This window comes from Dermacentor andersoni, chromosome 2 (assembly GCF_023375885.2).
Source record: "Dermacentor andersoni chromosome 2, qqDerAnde1_hic_scaffold, whole genome shotgun sequence".
In the NCBI taxonomy this organism is placed as follows: Eukaryota; Metazoa; Arthropoda; class Arachnida; order Ixodida; family Ixodidae; genus Dermacentor; species Dermacentor andersoni.
In genome coordinates, this window is record NC_092815.1 from 705100 (window position 1) to 728497 (window position 23398).

At 42.7% G+C, this 23398-nt stretch overlaps 1 protein-coding gene and 1 long non-coding RNA gene across 11 annotated transcripts in view; one reads left to right on the forward strand and one right to left on the reverse strand.

Annotated features, from left to right (window-relative positions):
* The window catches only part of LOC126543058 (run domain Beclin-1-interacting and cysteine-rich domain-containing protein-like), a 454654-nt gene extending 443412 nt beyond the window's left edge, over positions 1–11242 (reverse strand). For 8 of the 9 annotated variants that reach the window (XR_008615039.1, XM_055077611.1, XM_050190205.2 and 5 more), the window contains exon 1: positions 10613–11242. Coding sequence is in view for 7 of the 9 variants with exons in the window: in XM_055077611.1 (XP_054933586.1) it covers positions 10613–10781 (169 nt within the window). In the remaining 2 variants the exon portion in view is untranslated. Of the gene's footprint in view, positions 1–2432; positions 2480–10612 lie in introns of all 9 variants that reach the window. The other variant, XM_055077615.2, reaches the window with a different exon arrangement.
* An 82-nt stretch (positions 11243–11324) lies between these two features.
* On the forward strand, positions 11325–18916 carry LOC126543070 (uncharacterized). Of its 2 annotated transcripts, none has more exons than XR_008615041.2 (3): positions 11325–11396; positions 17453–18115; positions 18801–18916. It is a non-coding gene; the product is annotated as an uncharacterized lncRNA (long non-coding RNA). The 2 variants fall into 2 exon arrangements; XR_008615040.1 differs by having other exon boundaries at positions 11382–11470.
* The last annotated feature ends 4482 nt before the right edge of the window (positions 18917–23398 follow it).

Genomic DNA, 23398 nt, shown 5'->3' on the forward strand with positions numbered 1-23398 from the left:
GTCCGCCTCTTGTCTTTTAGCTGCTCGTTCTTTGTTTGTAGAGCTGCATAAATCTTACCTAGCTTATTGGCAGCCACAAAAACAATGTTTAACACCGTATCTACTTCTCATTTCCTTTAGCCTGTGCGATAAGGAATGGATGTATGGGATACCTACGACCCTTTTCTTGTTATTACTGGGGAGGTATTCCATAAGAGCTCATCTAGTGGACATGTCCATTTGGCGTGCTGCTGAAGTGCTAATTGGCTGTGGTACCTCGCTGTCACAGATGCGCAGCCCAGCCCAGCCCATCAGAACTTCAACAGCAGACGAAATGGACATGTCCACTAGGTGGACTCTTACAGAATACCTCCCCTGTTCTTTGCAGCCATGTTTGAACTTGATGAAATTACAAAGTTTTTTAAGCATTCAGCAACAGTGACTACTGCAATGCGAGGATGACCTATTTCTGATAGACACATCATATGAAGCCAACAAACAAAGACACCAAGGACAGCATAGGAGAGATTACATGTACTCATTAACTGAATCAAATGATAAATTAATGGAAAATTAAAGTGGATGAAAAAAAACAACTGGCCGCAGGCAGCACACAAACCCACATCTTCACATAATGCGTGCAATGTTCTCACCAATTAAGTTACCATGGCCCCATTTTCCCTGCGACATGCATTTTGCCTGCCCAAACACGAAACACACAGTGACCTTCTGCATGACATGTGGGGGCTAACACAAACTGGAGTCACTGCAGCACATTTGCACAATGTGCAACATTCTGTCTGCAGCTTGCACTATGCCAAGTTGTTTTGCAATGGTAACTAAAATAGAACAAAGGCTTAGAAAGCAGGCATTTAGAATAATATTAATAGCAGTAAAAGAAAAGCACTTCTACATGCGTCTCCGCTATTCATGTGCGCCGCACAGTTTTTGCCGACATCAGATGTACATTGGCATTGTTCACCTTTGATTTTTCTTCTTCTTCGTGGAAGCTACTAGAATTCACCGGCAACACACACAGTTAAGATGGTCCTTTTGCCCAACACAATAATGTTAAAGCAACAGGCTTTGCTGCTGCTCTGCTGCTGTTCAGTTTGCATGCCTGAAAAGGCCCAACTGGAATCTGCCAAGATTCATTGCACATGGCACTGGTTGTCACGGAGCAGTGGCAACACCATACCAGTGCACGAGGCTTACAACGACACAGCCAGCTTTGTCCACTATGGCCAATGTGAAATGGCATACTGGCCACAAGTGCTTGTATTTCTTTCAATGTTGATTGAGAAAATAAATATGAATGGATCAACTTTGTAGGTGTGAGCTGCATTTCTTGACTATATACATGTGCTGCAATGCTTTACTGACACAAGCAAAGCACACTGCACATGAGCAGTTGCTTGAATAGGACGTCAGTCAGAGCAATTATTAGGTTCAACTAAAGCAACAAAAAATGTCATCAGCATTAGTTGTCTTGGTTCAATGAATTCACCCATTCGTTACAATTTATCCAAAATCTATTCTTACTGCATGATATGAGCACCCTTATATTCAGAACATTGCTCCATGCATCAGTTCAAGCATAGCACCTGTACTCAGTAATTTCATTTTTACTGAACCTTCGGTGAAGTTAGGAGGAACAAAGGTCATACAGTACTCATAAAGTACTTTTCAATCACTATTAGTTTCAATGACTTCAATGCCTTTACTGACTGTACCACACAGGAGCCTAAACATTTGCAGCACTGCTGAACAGTATCCTACACCATTCAACATGTTAAAGATAAATTGGCTTATATGTTACAGACCACCACATTTGTTGCAATTAGGAGCCTCGCACACCTTGTATTCCTTGCTTGAGCTATATGATACATTTGTTTTGAAAATGCTCTTTGCAAGTATAGGTAAGTTAAAAAGAAATTAAATTATGGGGTTTTATGTGCCAAAGTAAGGTAAGCAAGTTCATCCTATATTGTGGTAGGAGAGGAGGGGTCCTCATTGCTGAATAAAGCACACACTCATCCTCACTTATCTTCCATGACAATTATCTTGAACTTTCATTTGTATGTGTACACAGCACATCGTCGAAACAGGTACTTCTACACGTCTCCGCTACTCATGTGCGCCGCATAGTTTTTGGCAACATAGAATATCCATTAACAGAGGGCAGTATTTTTCTTTTTTTGCATGAATGCTACTAGTGTGCACAGGGAACACACACACAGTTAAGACAGCCCTTTGCACAACACAATAATGTTAAAGCGACAGGCTTTGCTGCTGCTCTGCTGCTGTTCAGTTTGCATGCCTGAATGGGCCCAACCAGCATGAGCGATATGATACATTTGTTTTGAAAATGCTCTTTGCAAATATAGGTAAGTTAAAAAAATTTAATTATAGCATTTTACGTGAAAGTAAGATAAGTAAGAAAGTAAGTTCACCCTATATTGCCATGACAGGAGTGGTAGGGCAGGAGGGGTCCTCATTGCTGTAAGAAGCACATTTTCATCTTCACTTATCTTCCATGAGGATTATCTTGAACTTTTATTTGTGTGTGTACACAGCACATTGTTGAAATTGGCCTTCTGTATATGCTATCAGCACCCTGATAGGCAACAGTCCTTTTGTGTAACCTTTCCAACAGCCTAGCTAGATTAAAACACAGTTTTCCAATGCATCAATCTACCTCTTCAATGACTTTAATTACCCTGGCATCAACTGGACCTTGCTCTCAATCCCAAACAGTTCACTGTCTGACGAAGTGCAACAATTCCTTGACCTAGTACAAGACTTCAATCTGCAGCAAGTTATAACACACCTTACAAGAGGCGAAAATAGCCTGGACCTTTTATTAACATCCAATCCTGGTGATGTTACCAAAATAAACACATCAGCAGCTATTAGTGACCATAATCTCCTGCACATCTGTATTTTGCTCCCAATCAGAAAGCAATCGCCTATGAGTAAACCAATTCTTGAATACAAGAGAGGAAATTTTGACACTATTAACCATAAACTTGCAATTTTTTTAGACAGTTCTGAACACTCTTATCTGACTTCAACTGTAAATACTAACTGGAATTCATTCAAGAACACAGTTCTCAACTTAAAAAATAAATACATTCCAACTGTAATTGCTAAATCTAATTCCGATCCAACAAGCCCTGGTTTTCCAAACATCTCAAATCTCTCTTGAACAGGAAAAAACGTTTATATAGAATGGCACCATGCAATAACAATCTACAAATGTGGAAAAAGTCCCAGTGGAGTGTTACCATCTGTCTTAATGAAGTAAAGGACGCAAAAGACAAGTTTTACCCATCCGAACTTCTTCCAATAATTCAATGAAACCCTAACAAATTCTGACGTTTACTGTCCACTAGATCACGCACCAACACCATAGATCTTGTTAGTGCGGACGGTGAGCCAATTAAAAGTGGACAGTGCATTACTGCCCTCAATAATTATTTTTCATCAGTGTTTTGTAGCTTGAGAGCTTTCCCATGGAAACCGCTCCCAAACGAAATGCCTGAAGTAACCATTACCATACAGGGTATACATAACCTAATAGACTCACGCTATCTTCGTCTGCTGGCTGCGACCAAATTAACAGCAAGCTTCTTAAAGATACTATTTTCCCATCAGCCAAATCTTGAACTTAATATTTACACAATCATTAAACTCAGGTAACGTCCCCAACGACTGGACAAAAGCGGAAATAATCCCTATTTTCAAAACAGGAGACCGCACTAACGTTAGTAATTACTGCCCAATTTCCCTGACAAGCATTTCATCCAAATTATTGGAACACATAATAGATTCCAGTTTAATGACTCGCCAAGAATCAATTTCTTTTACTCCAACCAGCATGGCTTTACAAAGCTTTTATCATGTGAAAGTCAGCTCGCCAAGTCCACTCATGACCTCATTATATGGACCATCACATACAAGTAGACAACATATTTTTAGACTTTTCAAAGGCATGTAATTTTCGATCGTGTAATTCATCCTCTATTGCTTAATAAACTCTCTAACTTTGGCTTACCACAGAACCTAATTTCATGGATCAAGCACTTTCTCAATGGGTGCAAGCACTTCAGCTAACAGCAATCGCTCGCCACTAACCGACGTCGCTTCAGGAGTACCCCCGGGTGCTGGATTATCACCACTGTTATTTTTTATATATATTAATGACTTACTAGCTAGCATTACTACAAAACTATGGCTATTTGCTGATGAGTGTGTCATTTACAATCCAATCAATTCCTATGAAGACTCCTTGCAATTACAACTTGGCTTGCATATCACTGACGACTGGTGCAACAAATGGCATATGCCGCTAAATCTCAAAGTGCAAATCAATGACATTTACTCGCAAGTGCAACCTCATTACCAACACCTACATGATTAATAATGTCTCTACTGAAGCCACATCAGCATACAAATACCTCAGAATACATATGACATCATCGCTATCATGGAAAAGCCACATAGAAATTATTTGTTCGAATGCTTCACGAACACTGGGCTATTTATGTTGTAAGTTCAGCAATGCATCACCAGAGGTTAAAAAACTGGCATACCTAACATTCGTCCATCCAAAACTAGAATATGTATCGTCCATTTGGCATCCCTCACAAGCATATCTAATCACACATTTGGAATCAATTCAGAACCGATCCACTTCCTTCGTCACCTCAAACTACTCAAGCAATCCCTTCGTCTATCATCGCTTGCGCTACGCCGTGTCATATCTCGCCTTTGCCGGCTCCACTTTCTTATATCACCCGAAATCACGCCATGTGCTACTAAAACCACAATCTAGTGTGCCCTTTCGACTCAGCCATACCAAGGCAATAGTGCATGTAAATGATCGCACAGCATCTATGAACTCATCTTTTTTTCCTAATGCAATAGTGTTGCAGAATTTCCTCCCAGGAAATATATCTGCGGGTTTACAAAAACATCTTTCAATCTTTCATTTAAACGTCCAAAGCATAAAAAACAAGCAAGATAAAATTGAAGAATAGCTCCAACGTACCAACACTAGTCCCGATGTTCTTTTTACTGAGACATGGTTATCTAATAAGGACTACCCCATACGTATCAAAAACTACACGCATCATTTACTAAACCGTATCTGCGCAAGAGGTGGCGGTCTAGCAGCCTACGTACGAAATGATATAAACTTAGATAAAATTGCAGATTTCTCCCTAATTAATCACAATGTTGAATGCCTCACTCTTCGTCTTCAAGCAGGAACATTTTCAGTAGTCTACAGACCACCATGTGGCAAGAAAAAAGAATTCCTTTCCTTTGTGGATAAGCTGCTAGCTTATCTCAGCGGCACTGGCAAAATGTTTCCCATACTAGGTGATTCGAACATAAATATGATGGCTGAAAATACAATATCACGAGAATATAATCAGCCGCTGTACTCTTACGCATGCTCGAATATTATAACCTTGCAACACAAGTAACAGCACACAGAGAAACCTTATTAGATGTCTGTATCACTAATGTACATGTTTCCTCTGTGACTGCTGGTGTTATGTCCTCTGATATAAGCAATCATCTTCCAATCTTTTGTTTTCTGCCTTGTACCCATAGATACAAGCAAAATGCGCCTGTATATTCCTACCGCCTCATCGATACAACAACGCTAGCCTATTTTCGCTCTCTTATTCGTGAAAAAAACTGGGAATCTGAACTACCTGAAAGTGACCCAAATAAGGCATACAATTCATCTTTCGATAAATAAATCGCTTTCTACGACATAGCCTTCACACAACATAGTGCTACAAAACGACCGAAAAAAATTAGAAAGCCATGGATAGATGTGCTTTTTACAAAAATCAAAAATAAAAATAAAATAAGCCATACATTTCTTAAAACACGAGACATGAATCAATTAGCCAAATTCAAGGAGTACCGTAACCAAGTAAATTCAGAATTAAAAAAGGCAAAAGAAAAATATGAGAACGTGTTCTCATGCATATATACAAATCCAAAAAAAGTTTGGCTGGAAATTAAGAAGATATCTAGAGGAAAGGCTAGCCCTCAGGACCTACGAATAGCTTCGGTTAACGAAACTCTTGCAGGTGAAGAAGCCGTCTCTATCCTAAACACTCACTTTGTTCAATGCTGCAGCAACATTTCTACAGCAGATCCAGAAGAGATAGGCCGTAATGTTGTGAAACCGACTGTGCAAAATTCTGTAATGTTATTTCCAGCGACACCAAGCGAAGTAGAAAGCGTGATAAATAACTAAATCAAACAGTGCTGCAGGTTTCGACGGTATCATGGCATCTCCTATAAAATATGTCCGACATCATCTCTATTGTGTTAGCTCATATTATTAATAAAATGTTTGAGTCCGGAATTTTTCCTAGCAAATTTAAATAGCCAGAGTTTGCCCAGTTCATAAAGGTGGCGCTGACCATAGTGTAAACAACTTCCGACCTATATCAATACTCTTTTTTCAAAACTTTATGAAACTGCTATAAACGCTCGACTAGAGGGTTTCTTAAGGAAATATGCTATTATAAGTATGGCACAGCATGGATTTCAAAAAAATAAATCATGTGAGGATGTGCTCCTAAATATAAAACATTGAATACTGCAAAATAAGGAAAACCGTTTACACAGTAGACTTATTTCTGGACCTGTGTAAGGCGTTTTATAGTGTAAATCATGTTATACTTCTGTGCAAACTTTATGACTACGGTACATGTAGTACAGCATAAGATTTAATGAGAAGTTACTGAACGGATCGTTACCAGCTTGTTTCATATAATCAGGCGACTTACTCACTTCTCAAAATACAGATTGGCGTGCCACAGGGATCCATCCATACTTGGTCCTGTATTATTTAATCTTTATATTAATGACTTTCCTAACATTTCTTCCTCGCCTAATATCATGTACACGGATGATACCAATCTTATCTTTGCAAATTCTTCCCTGCAATGCTTAGAAAAAGAAATAAATGATTACTGAATTTATTATCTGAATGGCTGTACATAAACAAACTACAAGTGAATGTTAACAAAACCAAATATATAATATTTAAACCGATAAATAAGCCATTGCCTGTTAATGTAACTGTTCTATTTCAAGCAAGGATGCTAGAACAAGTAACAACACAAGTTTTTGGGGGTATGGTTTCAAGAGAACTTCTCCTGGGACAATCATGTCAATAAGCTTAGCAATGATCTTAGCAAAGTGGTAGGCTGTACGTATAAAATTGGTGATCTAATACCATTATGGCTAACGAAAGCAATATACTACGGCCTTTTTTACTCGAAGCTAACTTATTGTATATTAATTTGGGGAACAACAACAGCAAAAAACTATGAGAAGTAATTAAGCTTGTAAAAACGAGTAGTCTGAATTTTTGAAAACTACCAGGGTAGGCCGCGTGACTTACCCACACAAAATCTCTTTGGCAAACATTTACTGATCCGAGAAAATTAAGTTTTTTATTATAGATTACTCTTACATATCAAAAAACACAGACTCCATGTTGTCAGCACACCCACTTCTCCTTGATACCCATTACATAATCAAATCAGAAAAATACCATTTACGCATACTAACTACAGATGTCTGGATATAAACTTTCAAATACCAAGGCTACTAAACATTGCTGAGCAAAAAATTAATTTTTATGCACCTCACTTTCGGCAATGTATAAAAAACCTCATAGATTATCAAATTACTTATACGTAAAATGATATCACAGTAAAATTTTCTTATGCAGTATATATGTATGCTTTAATCTGCGCTGTAATGTGAATGTACAAACAAAAATTGAAGCATAAGATGTCTTTTCACATCGCCATTGTATAATGTACAAACTATCTTGTTTATTTGTATTTTCTACATCGTACTTGCTCCTTCCCGTGTTATATGTGCTTCTTTCGTACAGTGAATTATCATTTAAGCCGAACGCGCTTAGGAGCAAGAGCCCCTGTCAGGCTATATGGCCTTTAGCTCTTGTTTCCTCTTTCTGTAACAAAGAAATAAACTTCAAACACATAGGGACATACACCAATCGCAAATAATTCCACAAAAAACTAGGAATCCACTACACAGCCTCAGATGACCAATGTTCCCTGCACTAACACACTTTAATATCTACTTGCTCCGACTTCTTTTTTTTTCTGCTGTTTACCTTTTATATTTTTAATACATTCTCAATTGTATTTTTTACTTCACTGACTTCACGAGCTTTTTTTTTTTTGCATTTTTGTTCAAATAATTGAAGTTTACCGTGTCTTGATGTCCCCCTTATGTAATGCCTTCAGACCCTTAAGGAGAAATAGAGATAAATGGAATCAAATAGAGGTAATGTAGGTAAGAAAGGAGTTCCTAGTCCCTTTTAACGCAGGGCGTTCACATTGCCGCATATTTAATCACTGAAATTAACAAACTAACACAACAATTGCGAAAAAAAAGGCGGACGTATGTCTCCCTTGTTTGTTTCTTGCACTGCTTAGCTGATTGCACATGTGTCAGTAAGTTCCGGAGCTCTGTCCATTGCGATTCTTATTTACAGCAAAGCTGTTAGCCTTTAGTTGGCAGAGATTTTTCATTGGCTCTAGTTCACCCCAAAACAGTACTGCCACCTAGCGGTTGAGGCTCCCCAGTAGACCTCAAACGGCATCTGGAAAAGGGCTTTGTCTCCAAGTTTCCGCATAACACAATTACGTTTTCTCGTATATGCGAATTAAAATCTGAAGCTATCATGTCTGCAGCTTGTGTGTCAGTCGTATTAATTTTCTGATGCAATTTACTTTGAAAAATTCAATCAGTTCAACAAGGCACTTGCGTTTGGCGGAGGGGCTATAAGAATGAGGATGCATGCTGAACAACTTCCGCGCACATGCATGCATGCGTGACGTACATGTGCACACAGTCTGTCTATCCTTAATGTGTGGCCACTCTGCCCATTGCATCTGTTGCACAGTGTGTGCTGTGAGCGTAATCGACATTATGGCAAACCTAGCACCGGCCTAAACCTAAACCGGCCGCCACCTAGCAGCCGTAGCTACTCAAACAAACTTCAAACAGCAGCTGGAAAACGGGGCATGGACTGACACCACTAGATAGAGCACACCTGCAGTCGGTGGCATGTGGATTGACGTCAATCAGCGCAACCCAATGGCAGACAGTGAGGGCCTTTTTAAGGATAGGTAGCCTAGCAACGGATTTCAGTGTCATTGCAGCTGCACTACGGGTAGGCCATGTATATGTAGGTCTGCCGAAGAACAGTGTGAGCACGAAGGGTAGAGGGAAAAGAAACGGCAGTACAACCAGCAGCGGCACGCTGCCAAACTTGAGGAACTTCATGCACAAGAGGCCGGGCACTTAACATCAGTTAGGGTGGTGGTACTTGTCTAACATCTGCAACAGCTTCGTGGCACATTTATTTTGAGAGGGTGGATTGGAAGCGGATTTTTTCTTTGTGATGCTTTGCCGATATTAATGTCTTAGAATCTAGCCCAATCTTCAATCTTGGTCTATTCTACACAACCTGGAGCGACAAGAGCCGTCAGTGGCGGTAGGTGCATGCGTAAGGCCAGCATTGATGGTGACTGAACATGCCACTGCATTTGCTATCGATGCACATGAAACAGTCATGCACCAGACGTAACCTGAGTAGAAAAGCACAAGGAAGGAAAATATACCCTTAAAAAGGCTAAGCCACTGAGAGGACAGCAAAATTAATGACTACAAATCTGATTGTTCGCCTTCGGTGCCCAAGCTTCAGAGCCATTGCACCTGCCGTGGCGAAGACACAATTCGCATGGAACACAAAGCTCCTGCATATGAACGGCTCGTTTGTTAATGTTATAATAACTACACAAAATCAAAGCATCGTGGGAAATGTACAGTGCTCAGCCTACAGACCGTTCCTTACAGACTGCACCTATCCAGGCTTTCTGATGTTCCGTCTGGTAAGACCGCAATGAAAACCGACTGAACTGAATAACCTCACCAGCTTCAGTTATGCTTCAATAACTATTCATGTACCCAAAAATGCAACATGTTTGTTCAGACTTGGTTCCATATGGTATATTGGCAGTGCAAAACAGAACGAATGACGGAACACATTCAACGTAGCTGGCGGCAGTGCCTGCTGCACTAAACTCCAAATTAATCAACAGAAAAGAAAAAAATGACTAATTACTAATATATGTAAGTGTTATATTAGTGTTTAACTGTCTCATACTAATGTCCTCTTATAGTACTGAAATGTTACATCCTACTCACAACAGCGCCATGAACAATGCCAACACTATTGCATCTCGTCTCATGCAATGAACAATCGGCTCAGAGAACACAACTGCAATGGAACAAAAACACACGAAGGTCGGCCTTCAGTGCATTGCAGAATGTGTCGGTGCTTTCTGAAAGCATCATTATATCAAGATTGCTTCACATAGATAATTGAGGCGCGAGTGCAAGCTCATATGTTGGTGACACATGTGTCAGTACCATCTTGAAAGCATGCGTAGATGCCTTCATTATTTTTTATACTGACTACCACGCGGACGTGTGGCCATGCGGTACCACCAAGTCAACAGAAGCACATGTAGTGTAAGGAAGAATGAACCTTCGTCCAGAAAGCTCCTGCGTCCGGTCGTCATCAGCTGTGCCGGGTAGGAGGTGGAGGTGCGCATCTGTGCGGCAGGTGGCACCAGGCCGACAAGGTCCGATCGCGAACGAACGTGGTGAGCTCTGCGAGCCCGCGAAGCAGTCATGCTTTGGTCCAGTGCTGCCATACCTGCGTCTCACCACTGCGAAGTAGTTTGCTCACGTGCAAGGCGCACAGGAGGTGCCTCGCCGGCGCAACCGCACTTCCCATTGCTGCACCTGACAGGTCATTTATTTCTCACGATAAGGCACCGGACTGCCGGACTGTGTGGGCGTCGGTCATAGCACGTGACAGCAATTGTATCGGTTCGTCCAAAAGCAGTCGCGATGGGAGCCCCGTGCTGGATCAAGGTATGTGCGACATGACTCCATTCACAGACGCACAAATATTCACTGCACTTACAACAGCTGCACTGAGCGTCACCGTGTCACGCTCTAGTTGTACCCTGTAATATGCCTGCAATAAAACACATCCAATTTTGCTCTGCCGACTTTGACTTCGTACGCCCACCTAGGCTGCCGAAAGGGAGGCAGCGTCGCAGCGCCTCGTGCGACGCGCGGCCACAGAACGGCGCGGCTAAAGTGTACTAGAATAGAAAGTGTCTGCGTTCACCCGGTCGACGGAACGCAGGCGTTAGGTTCACCCAAACGTCACGTCCGGGACGTCGCATTCATTCTTTGTTTTTCGCGTCCGTGATGTCACATCCGTCTTTGGTTTTGGCGGCAGAATGGCAAGCTCAAAGGTGAGCTACGCTCAAACAACTGGTCAAAGATGTGGATCGTTTATTTTTTGGGGCTTGTGCTAGCGTAAGCTATCGTAAGTACTTCACTTTTCCATTCGATGTGCCTCTACTATGCAAAGCTACGCTTTCGGCTGCCTGATACTTCATTTCCAGGTTCCTTACCAGCTTATTTTCCTTGTGACGCATCCCGCGGACCGCCGCACCGATCAGCCAGTGCTACAGTGTACTAGCGCCGAGAACGCATATTAGACGACACTGTTTATCTTAGGTTCCTTCAAACTTCTAAGAGCCTTTTTCACAATCACTTAAACGTAACATTACCTGGTTACGGTGCTGCTACACGGCAGAATGTGTAAATGGCAGATGACCCAAGTGCGGCATGTGCGCGCACTTGTTTAGAGAAAATAAGGAGTATTCATCATTTATCTCGCAATGTAAACGCACATTCCTGACACATGGTTCAGGTCTGCCGTCCGCCGACTAAGGGCGGTAGTGAATGAAGTCGCTAAATGAGTGCTTTGCGGCGTCATTAAACGCGCGGGAAACAGCGTTTGTTTACATAGTAATATGAGCCTTTACATAGCAATATCGCTGCGCTGTCAACAGCCATTCTCTGGTAACCTTTCTCCGCAGCGTAACGCTCGAGTGCTCTATGCAGATGTGACAAAGGTTGTGTGTGCGGTCGGTATTTGTGATTTTCTAGAAAGAAGCTTCATTACAAAGTGCATGATCGGGCTGCGTGGTCGTCCATTCTACTAGAGCGGGACAATCAATAAACGATACAAGCATGGACATACACATGCTGTTGCCAAATAACCCTTAAGGTGGGTCCATTTAATACTGGTGATTTAATCGTGGATGAAGGCTGGGATGTTCTCTTTATGCGCTTGCTTCAAAGTAGGATAAATCGTAACTTGGCCAACAAATTTTACTAGTGTTATAAGGTTTTGTGAGAAAGGGTGTTGTGTATGGCTTTGTAACGAGTCATTGTCTCCCATCGCACGTGTATATCCCGGCTGGAAGTTATGTTCATGTGCTCAAGAGTGCTTCAGGAACCCTATTACAGCCACTTGTGAATTCTGGTCCTATGTAAGCATTAAGGGGTTTTAGCACTCATCTTAGTGATCACCTTAGACGTTAATTCTATAGTGTATATTGTTAACTGACAATAAGCTGGGTCTGGTAAGTTTTACATCTTGACACTAAGAACCTGTGGCATGATGAGTTTGCGCAAAAGAACAGTGCAGGTGCCATCATATATACATTCATTGTCATTCACGCACGCTATTGGAGGGACTCCAATCTACATTAAGTACAGTGCAATCGGCGCCAGTACCAGTGGTCGCTCAATGTGTGGTTTGGAATTTACGCCAGTGCAATAATCAGTACCATCTTCAATCACGCACTGACTGGACAGCGTTATGTGAACGAAATCCTTGAAGGAGTGGTTGATGAGTTTCTCAGTAAAGTCCCGCTGTCACATCTTCCACTTCTGCTGTATCAGCAAGATGGGCCACCTGCATGCAGCAGCAGCCGAGCACGAAACTGGTTGGGTGCTACTTTTCAAATAGATTGGAAGGCACGAGCCTGTAAAGAGGCCGGCTAGGTCACCTGACCTCTCCGTTAAGTTTCTTTCTTTGGGGTTATGTGAAAGATTGTGCCGGACGTCAGCTTAGACGGACGTCACATTAGTTCAAGGTAAGGATAACGGATGTCTGCCATTGAATTCCGGCATCGGTCATCAAGAAAGCCACTAAAGGTGTGATAAAATAGACAGTACTGCGTAGCTGCAAAAGGAGACCTATTTGAACACGTCCTCTAGGCTGATGTTCAACGCAGCTTACGAATTAATAGATAGTAAGAGCACACAGTTTTTTTTTTGTCTGTGTGTGTGTGTGTGCCGACATTCTGATTGCCAGTTCGGCTCATAGAAGTGGTATATTTAATTTCGTGAACGCATTGGTTTTGCCTTTTCTCTACAAGTTGGTCGCTTTCCAGTGTGTTTATTTCGCTTTTATTTGTTGACACGAACCTGTTTTTGCAGCACGTGTACACTTTCATGAAAAATAAAACGCTCACTTTATATTGGCTTTGGTCCGAAGCAAGTTTCTGGTGCGAAATATAACTTCGCCCGCACTCTTTCGATGCGGTGCGAGCAAAGTCTGGATTTTGAAACATTCTGTGCCTATTACATTGCTCTTCACATTTCGTGTGTGGTCAGAGCTGCACTTTGGCTGCGTTATCAAGGTGCTTTTGTTATCATTTATCTGTCGGCCTTGAGAGAGGGATAATAAGTGTGACGTACAGAGAAAGGAGAAGCTGCGAAACTGCTGTTGGGGCTCCTTCCGTACCATTATCAAGGTGGTGTGCTGTCTCTTCGGGTTTGCGATAGGCAATGCAGTTACTTTCAATCAGCTTATTTGAGGGCACTGCTTTATGATGCGGGTGAGAGTTCACTCACATGGTATTTTTCATAGTTCGTGAGGTTATTTTCCAGTCGGTAAAATTGTACGCAATTAGTATGTCGCTGAAAACACTGCAGTTAGATGTCATTTTGGGATGCCAACAAATGCCTCATTGACACTTTGAAAATTATGAGAGTACTTCTCGAGTTAGATAATTGTAATTACCAAATTAAATCTCAGTAACGAAAGAATTACTGGCTACTACTCCACTTTACTGGAAACAATATGCACTAGGTTTTCTTCAAGTAACGGAACTTTTTTTTTTTTTTTTAAATCTTAGTGCATGATAGCTGTGGAACACTCTCTCTCTTCATCCCTATACCCCGTTTTCCAGTGCAGGGTAGAAAAACGGACATGCGTCTGGTTAACCTCTCTGCCTTTCCTCTCTTCTATTTCTCTCTCTCTATAATTCACTCAGTAACCATAATGAGGCCAAGCCAGATTCACTCGAAATCAGAATCGACAGCAGTCATGTGCGGCAGCACTTATGCTCGGACTAGCAGAAAAAAAAAAGAGGCTGCAGTTTTGCAGAAAGGCGAAGCAGTGTTAGTGATAGCCAAGTATGCGACAATTACACGAAGGAAGATTACACCAGCAAGGGGACTCAGGCTGTGAAATTGAACTGTCTCCTACTATGAGGTCTTGTATATACTTAGCGCCGTTACTTCAGTGCTCAAGTCTTCGAGGTCAAACGAAGTTTCTTGAAGTGCAAGAAATATATATATATATATATATGTATCGTAAGGAACCGCTTTATTCCAGCCAAGCTCGGACTACTACCTCGAGGATTAAACTGTGCTGCTAGTGATGATATATGCAGATGAAAAAGATGTGCAGATGATGAAGTTGAAAGTCAGGCATGTGTTGTGCCCATGCTAATTCTCTCTCGCTGTGGAAGCGGCCGCCTGGCTGCGCGTAAGTACTATAAAATGCGTCAAGTATTTGGTTTTAAGCGGGAGACATGCACATTGACATGGTAATTGACAGGTGATGTCTGCTCAACGACCGCGGAAAGTCGAATAAAACACCAGAAATTTTTTGCATAAGCCAGGAACGCACACAGGAGTCCAAAGAACTTCGTCACCAGGAGAAACAGTCACAGCACAGTGGGTCGAGTCGTAACGAAACTTGCGAGCGTCCTGGGAGACGCCTGTGTTAAGCGGGGCGAGGCGACTGCACTCCGCGAGGCGAGACACAAACTGTTCCAAGAAAGGAACTGATGGGGGTACAGGAGTCGAAAGGAATGATACATCAAGAATGAAACTTGGTGAACAGCCATAGATGAAGAAAGAATGTTAAAAGCCAGTAGTACGTTGCGTAGCCATGTTATAGGCGAATGTCATGAACGGCAGGATTGCATCCCCGTTCGTGTGGCCAGGGCGGATGTACATCGCAATCATGTCAGAGAGGGTATGGTGAAAACACTCCGTCAAGCTGTTGGTCTGCGGATGGTAACTGGAAGTCGTCTTGCGAATTGTGTTAGAGGCGCACAGAACTTCGGTAAGGATAGAAGAGAGGAAGACTGCTGCGGTCACTGAGGAGAACGCGCGGAGCGCTGCGGTGTAAGATAATGTTGTGTAGAAAGAAATCGGCGACTTCAGCAGCAGTCCCGGATTGTAGAGATGCTGTCTCCGCATAGCGTGTTGGATGGTCTATGGCCGTTATAATCCAACGATTGCCATGTAAGGTCGTGGGAAGAGGACCGTACAAGTCTATTCCAACTACTTCAAAAGGCGAAGCGGGACAAGGCAGAGGTTGTAAAGAGCCAGAAGGAGCTGTTGGTCGTTTGCGGCTTTGACAATGAACGCAGGGTGCAGCGACTTCATATTCTGTTGTAAGTCTTGTGGTAGCCTAGATGAACAGTCGTCGCATGATCGTGAAAGGCTTCAAGCACCTCACATTGCAGAGAACATGGTATGACCGCGACCCATTTGTTGCCATCGATGTGATAAATGTTGCGATGTAAAACCTCATTGTGCAGCTTGAATTGATTAAGTTGTCGACGAAGTCAGGCGTTTGGAGGTGACGAAGAATCTTCCATGTGTTGGAGAATAGTTCAGCAGTATGGGTCGATGCGTTGGTGGGACACAAGGACAGATGGGCTGTCGTGTCTTAGCCATTCGAGGGTTACAATGGGTAAAGCCAATGAAGAGGACTCGGGACGTACAGAATCACGGAGAGGTTATGGTGAATCGTCATGATTCTTCAGAGGGTAGCAAGAGAGAGCATTGGTGTCTTGATGCTTCTTTGCAGCCCTGTAGGTGACATTGAAATCGTACTCCTGTAGGTGAAGCACACAGCAACCCAGGTGACCTGATAAATTCTTTAGCAATGAAAGCCAGCACAGTGTGTTATGGTCGGTAACGACTGTGAAATGGCGGCCATGAAGATATGGGCGAAATTTTTGCACTGCCCAACAGCAAGGCACTCCTGCTTGGTTATGGTGTAGTAATTCTCTGCACTGGTTAGTGCACGACTAGCATAAGTAATTACTCGTTCGCGGAATGTGTTGTCACATTGCAGTAGAATGGCACCGAGACTGACTGCTAGCGTCGGTGTGAAAGATGGTGGGCGTGGTCGGATCAAAGTGGCACAGTACTGGGTCTGACGTCAGGGCATGTTGCAAAAGCAGGAAAGCATGTTCACATTCGTCGGACGAAACAAAGGGCGCATTACTGGCGAGGAGTTGATGGAGCGGGGACGTAAGCGTAGCGAAGTTGCGTATGAAGTGCCGGAAGAAGCAAGTCCAAGAAAACTGTGAATGTCTTTTTGACGCAGTGGACACAAAATTCGAGGATGGCAGTAAGCTTCTCGGGGTCCGGTCGAATACCTTCTTTGCTGACTATGTGCCCCAGAACTTTGATGGCCTTGCTGGCGAAACTGCATTTGTGTGTGTGTGTGTGTGTGTGTGTGTGTGTGTGTGTGTGTGTGTGTGTTGCGTGTGTTGAGCTGCAAACCAGCATTTGCAAGAGAGGCAAGGACTTCATCAAGACGTTGCAAATGTTGTGAGAACATGGTTGAAAACGCAATGTCGTCGAGATAGCACAGACAGGTTTTCCATTTCAAGCCACACAAGACTTATCGATCATGCGTTCGAATGTGTCAGGCACATTGCAGAGTCCAAAAGGCATCGCACTGAACTCGTAGAGCCCATCAGGGGTAGCAAATGTCGTTTTTTCTTTGTCGGATTTGTACATCGGTATTTGCCAGTAGCCTGGTCTAAAGTCAAGGCTAGAAAATTATTCAGCACCGTGGAGTGAATCTAGTGCATCATCCATCCATGACACAGGGTAAACATCTTTGCGCACGATTTTGTTCAGCGCACGGTAATAGACGCAAGAACACACTGAGCTGTCTTCGTGACAATTGCAACGACATGAGTGTCAACAGCTCAAGTGACAGTTGATCCACGAGGCAACAGTTGGGGTTCGAGAGTTTGGTTTATTGCAGTAAGCAATGCCGACCCCTCAGAGAAGCGAATAAGGCCAGGAGTAATCAGAATTGCTCGAGATAGGGTATGGTCATAGGGTAGAATGAGTACGCCGCCATCCACAATGTTACAGGAGTTGACACCTATAATCTCTCCTCTAGGTGGCCAAAGAACGTAATCGGAAGAGGTGACGAGACAAATGCATTCTTCGTGGTTAGGAAAAGAATTGCCAGTGGCATCCAGTTGTGTGAGGCGCTGACGACAAGAGATAGAAGCAGACGCCAAAGAAGTCCCACCCCAAGATGAGTTCATGGGTCACTCACGAAATACCGCAAAAACAATGTGGTGAAGAATTTAGTCTATGGACACACGAACAGTACACGGTGCGATTGGACGAATAATAACGTTGGCTGCTGCACAAAGAGAAAGGCCGGAGTAAGGCAATTCTTGTGTTTTATAGAGTCCCGAACAGTCACATGGCAATAATCGCCAAGCATCTTGTAACATGGAGCCACCTCAGAATTGCACCAAACAAAGATGATGGATGCAGCCAGTCTTGCCAGATAACTACATTTTGACTATTCTGTATTGTTTGCATTTATTGTGCAAAAGGAATTCTCGCAGAGAGTTTTATCTTCAGTGGCCTTCAGTTGACGTCATCTGCTACAACTAGCACATAAGTTAACTCCATAGCACCACTAGGATGGAGACATTGTGTCGTGGGATGCTTCCTTAAAAGTGGACAAGAAGATTCTAAAGGAAAAGTGTGAGATGGTCACAGTAATAACCAAGGCATTTGGCATGGGAATGACCCAGCTATGAAGGTATTATCAGATGTGGACAAGCATCCAATACTAAATGGCGCCTTGCACGAGTCCCAAGTGTCAAATGTAATGAGTATTGTGCATTGAAAGGGCCAAAAATGTTTTGTACATGCAAGGGAACACTATGGGCATTTGATAGCAGTTGCTTAGATGTACTACATTTAAAGGAACCAAACGAATTCCCTTAGACATAAGCATGCAGCAAATTCAAGGACTAGATGAAGCTTCAAAGAAACTGCATTTCATGTAGGATAGGTGTGAATGACCTTTGTGCATGAGATCAGTGACAAAAACACTAAATGAATGCAGTACAGTGTCTGTATCATATCTTGTGCAGACCAAACTAGCCTGGAGTTTCAGCATTCCTTGTCAGTACATTTAAATAGGCACAACATTGTTCAAAGTGCAATATTCTTCTACAAAACATAATATGCAAGATGTAGCATGCTAACTCTCGTGGCTCAACAACTACTGAACCGAAACCTCAATGAGCAGTGAAGCGTCCTTGTAATTTTCATCGTAACCATACTTTTGCTCTTGAAAGTGAACCTCTTTAGTGAATTTGCTTGTGTATTAATTTTTCTTTAGGCAAGTATTTTTTATACATGTTAATGTCTCAATCCTGCTTTCTCTTTCCGGAGCTAAAACAAAATGCCTCTTATTTCAATTTGATCTTTTGACCTAGGAAGCCATCATCTGGTGCTGTGTACAGCAAGCACATGCTTCGGGCAAGGAGGGAGCCAGCACCATATCTACATCAGCAAGAACCTCGGTGCTCAAAATAAACATTTTCTGTGCAAATACCTGTCTTTTTATACTTCCAGCATGAATTAATAAGTTTTTTTTGTCTTCACATGCAGGAAGGTTTATAGGAATAAATAGTGACTGTTGAATGCCCAGGAAAAGCCTTGAAGCCATTCTACTTGTACAGTGATAAAGTACATGTGTACTTGAACTTGATAGTACAGAAACGAAAGGCAAAGTAACAGGCAAAATGCTCGGGGCAGCAGTCGTATAAATGGTAGATGAACACAGCTAATTGTGCTGTCCAGTTTCATTCAGTTTGACGAAGTGTTGCAAGAATTGCCTTCAATATAAATCATTCAGTTTAGCCAGCTAAAGTCGAACTCGTACAAACTTTGGAATGTCTGCTGAGAATATTAGCATACATGGTATGTGTGCATCCTTCAGCAGCACTACAAGCCCAATAAGGTTTTTGCGTTACTGTCCCCCCTCCCTTGGGGTTATTGCAGTGTCTACTTCAAGTGCTTGAGGGTATAATGGAGAATGACTCCAATTTGCTATAAATATGTGCAGTGTTGATGCAGAAATGAGAAGGCTATATAAATATGCAGGACAAGAGCTGGTAGGCCTGGTTATAAGCATGAATAAGAAATTTATAGATCAAAGGCAATATGAATACAATATGTTAAATGACATCCATATGTGGGAACTGCCCACATGAAAGGAAAGAAAGTGCAATGCTTGCAACCTACCAACACAAACATCAGTCGGGAAGGATTCTGTGAGGATCCACTAAGTGGACTATTTCAGCACACACTGATTAGGTAGAGCTATAAGCTGGTAGAGCAAGCGGCAATCGTCACCGTGGGCTCTCGTGCTCTATTCATTCAGCGTGTACTGGAATGGACAGTCCACTTAGTCAACACTTACAGACTAGCCCCCTAGGGCTGTGGAAGGAAGGAAGGAAGGAAAACTTTATTTGGTCCTGCAAGTAGTGATAATTAATCACTAAGCGGGCCGCTCCCACGTCGGGATCGGAAGGCCAAGCCTCACGGCCACATCGTGAGCCTGCTGGATGAACCTGGATGACCTGGATGAACAATTCTAGGGCTGTGGAAGCACGCAGTATATTAAGCTTAAGTCTGTGTGGAGTGCTACCTCCTGCTTATGTGGCAAGTCCTCCTGTTTACCTGTTCCTTTCAACTGAGAGCTGAGCACCGCCTAGGTTAAGTCAGAAAAAGCAACCAGCGTCCATAGAATTCAAACTATTACTATTTGCCCTATAAAAGGGGACAGTGAAGCCTAAAATGACACTTGACTTGGGCCATATTTTTCGCAATATGCCCGAGAATATTGGGATTTCCCATCAATTTTACCCTTCCTACATCACATAGTGAACAACGTGAAAACTTAACACTGTTGCGCAGAGCGATGAAGGGTCAGGATTTGAGCGAGAAAACAACACGACACCTGAGCGCAAACTACGAACTGGTTTACTTTTCTGCAAGTGAAGCGTACATAAAGCCTACACGCATGCACAGGAGTCCTCTTCCCGGTCTACCTACACCCTCTATTGTCAGCGATTATGCTAATCTCTTTATTGCTGAGTGAAATAGACGGCGGGCTGACACATGAGCCCTGTGGGTCCACCTTGAGGTTGTATGCTTCCACGACTTCTCTTTTCCTTTGGTTCCTACTTTTCAGCAGAATCATTGTCTTGTGATAATCACCAGTTGATAGTTTGTGCTCAGGTGTCGTGTGTTGTTTCCTCACTCAAGTCCTGTCCCTTCTTCACTCCGCACAACAGTGTTAAGTATGTCGAACCAACTAGCCCACTGCACAATTTTCCTGAACTTGAAAACAATTGTAAACTAAAGTCCGTGAAAAACGAAGTGTTCTGTCATGACATACAGATTTATGCATGATCACTTTGCTATATAAAGATACAATTTTAGCCAATGTTAACGAAGAGCTTCACTTTTGGAGTTCACTTAAATAATGTCTGTGATGCAATGTGACAGTACGAGGTCCTGGAGATGCTACTGTGGAGATATGTCAACATTGAGCCTATTCCTGTTTAATCTATGGATAGATGCCTTCACGAAGAGTTGGAGAAACTGCACAATACAATGTTTTATATCACATGTAATAATTATGCTGTGATAAAGTGTACAGGCTGAGCTTAATGTTTTAGAAAAGCTCAAGAAAAGGCTCCAGAATAGGTATGATGATAGGTATGAATAGGTATGATGCAACCTTTTATTTGGCTCTCTTCATAGTGAAGTCTAGACGCATCACCTCAGCCACACTTAAAAAATCTGTGGGCTCGTACTGCCCATGCCTTTACTGCACAAGTTGCCTTGGTGCTCCCAGTCTTGACAGGTAACACTTAAGCACCCTCTCATGCACATGTTTGTTCCAAAGCTACAGTTGCTAACTAAAGTAACTCCCACATGCGATTCTGTAACTCTAGACCTAACTGCAAAAACGCATGCATTACTACGAGTTTGGCATAGAGTCCACATGAAATGTGCACAACTTCAAGTTTCGCATAGGCAACAGATAACTGGTAACCTGTTAGAGTAACAAAATGGATGCCAAGGAAAATTCACCCAAAGCCTTAGGCAGGAAAATGAGGTGTTGTGATGAGATAAATAGCAATCACATTTGATCGACTGACTAAAAGCTGGAAGGGGTATTGCATTTGACATGATTGAAATGAGCTGCAGCATGGCATGGTAACTGTGGCAGCCTTTACAATGCCATGCTCTCTGAATTACACTTATGTGCATCCATATGCTGCAGCGACCAACTGTTTTTATTCAAGAAAGCCAGGTTTGTGGTTCAGCACACATCATACGCTGGCAAACTCACTGATTAGTCAACTCCCTCAGATCATCCCATGAGTCTGAGTGAGCCCAGCTGAGCAGTATTTTGGCGAGTTTGAGCCCGAGTGAGCTCGGCTGAGTAGTATATTCTTATGAGTTCAAGTGAGCAGCTAAGTATAATTTTGGCGAGTCTAAATAGTGAGTTCCGATTATTTTGCCAACATATATATGGTCCGTGTACTTTCGAAATTCAGGTATGACACTTGCGCATAGGTTGGAAATTAAGCTTCTCGCCAAGTGACTACTGATCATAGAGCTAGAGAAGAACGATACGCCTTAATCATGCAGCGTGCCGCGCGGGATCCGTGGTGTGCAGCGTGCCAGTGGATGGGTGCGTGTTTGGGAAATTAGGGGGTTTCGACCCATCCACAGATAATTTCCATAATACCTTTCTCCATAGTATTGCGATAGCAATTTTTGGACACCCTAAGCGAATTTTCGCCATCGCCCTGATGTTTGGTTTAAAGTCCAAGTGTGACAAAAATTATAGTGCCCCGTTGCATCCCACGTGCTGGGGTTAATTGCGAATGAAAGGGTGCGAGGGTGAGCCGAGAAGGATGGCAGCTTTATGCGCGCTGTCCACGTCCCGTGATCAAGCGCGCGCTAAGGTAGGAGAGCGCGCGACGTCTCTTGCCCGGCCGTGCCCGTGCATACGGCTGTCCGCGCGCAGCAGAGTGCATATACACGGCCCGCGCGTGCCACATTTTTTAAAAGTAATTTGCGGCCGGTGTAAAGGCCGCAAGCCGACGTGGCTGCTGGTTTCACGAGTGTTGGAAGTAGCGTTATTGAAGTTTCGGACGAAACTTAGAGAACAGTGACTTAAAACAGTGAATTCCTTAGAGGGGCCAAAATTTTGGGGCGCATGAGCGGCACGTATAGTAGAATGCAGTGTTCCATTGTAAAAAAATTTTTGATGTAACAAAGTAGAGTGCTGAGTGTTACGTCTTTGTTACATCAAGGTTCAACAAAAATTAAGCGCTGGAAATCAGCGCTGGGCGCATATGCAACTGGATCCACACTGAAAACATTTGAGAAAACATTTTTTTAAAAAATACTCTGTACATTTGTATAAATCCCTACCTGCAGATATTCCTCTGGTTTAGCCTAATTATGTGCTGCCTACTTAACTTACTGACGCAGCACACGTATCATTCCGAAATTTGCTTTTAGAAAATGCACTGAGTTATTGAATTTCGCGAACAGAAAAAAAATTGCAACTTCCAATATAGCGTGCTTCCTAGGCTATTAAATAGCTACAATGTTCAAGGAACGTACTGTTTCCATCAGTGGCTTACTCATGCAGTAAGATGTACTGCTCCTACACCTTGTAATAAAAAGCATATGCATCGACACATAGCAGCTGATATTCTTGCTTATTTTCTCATGACAGAGGTAGATGGGGCACATGAACCTATATGCTCACACAAATCAACGTGACCAACTACTGTGGAGACATGGCAACGAATTCTTTGTTTACCTTGTACACCACAAGTGCGAGGTTTGCGCATTCATTTGACTTCATGAAACCCTATTTATACTACAGGCTTTACGGCAATGCTTGCATGCAGTGCGGTGAAGCGCTCGACAAAACTGCACATATATTATATGGTTTGTTTGATATTAACTCGAGATGCAAACGTTTGTGCAGGCA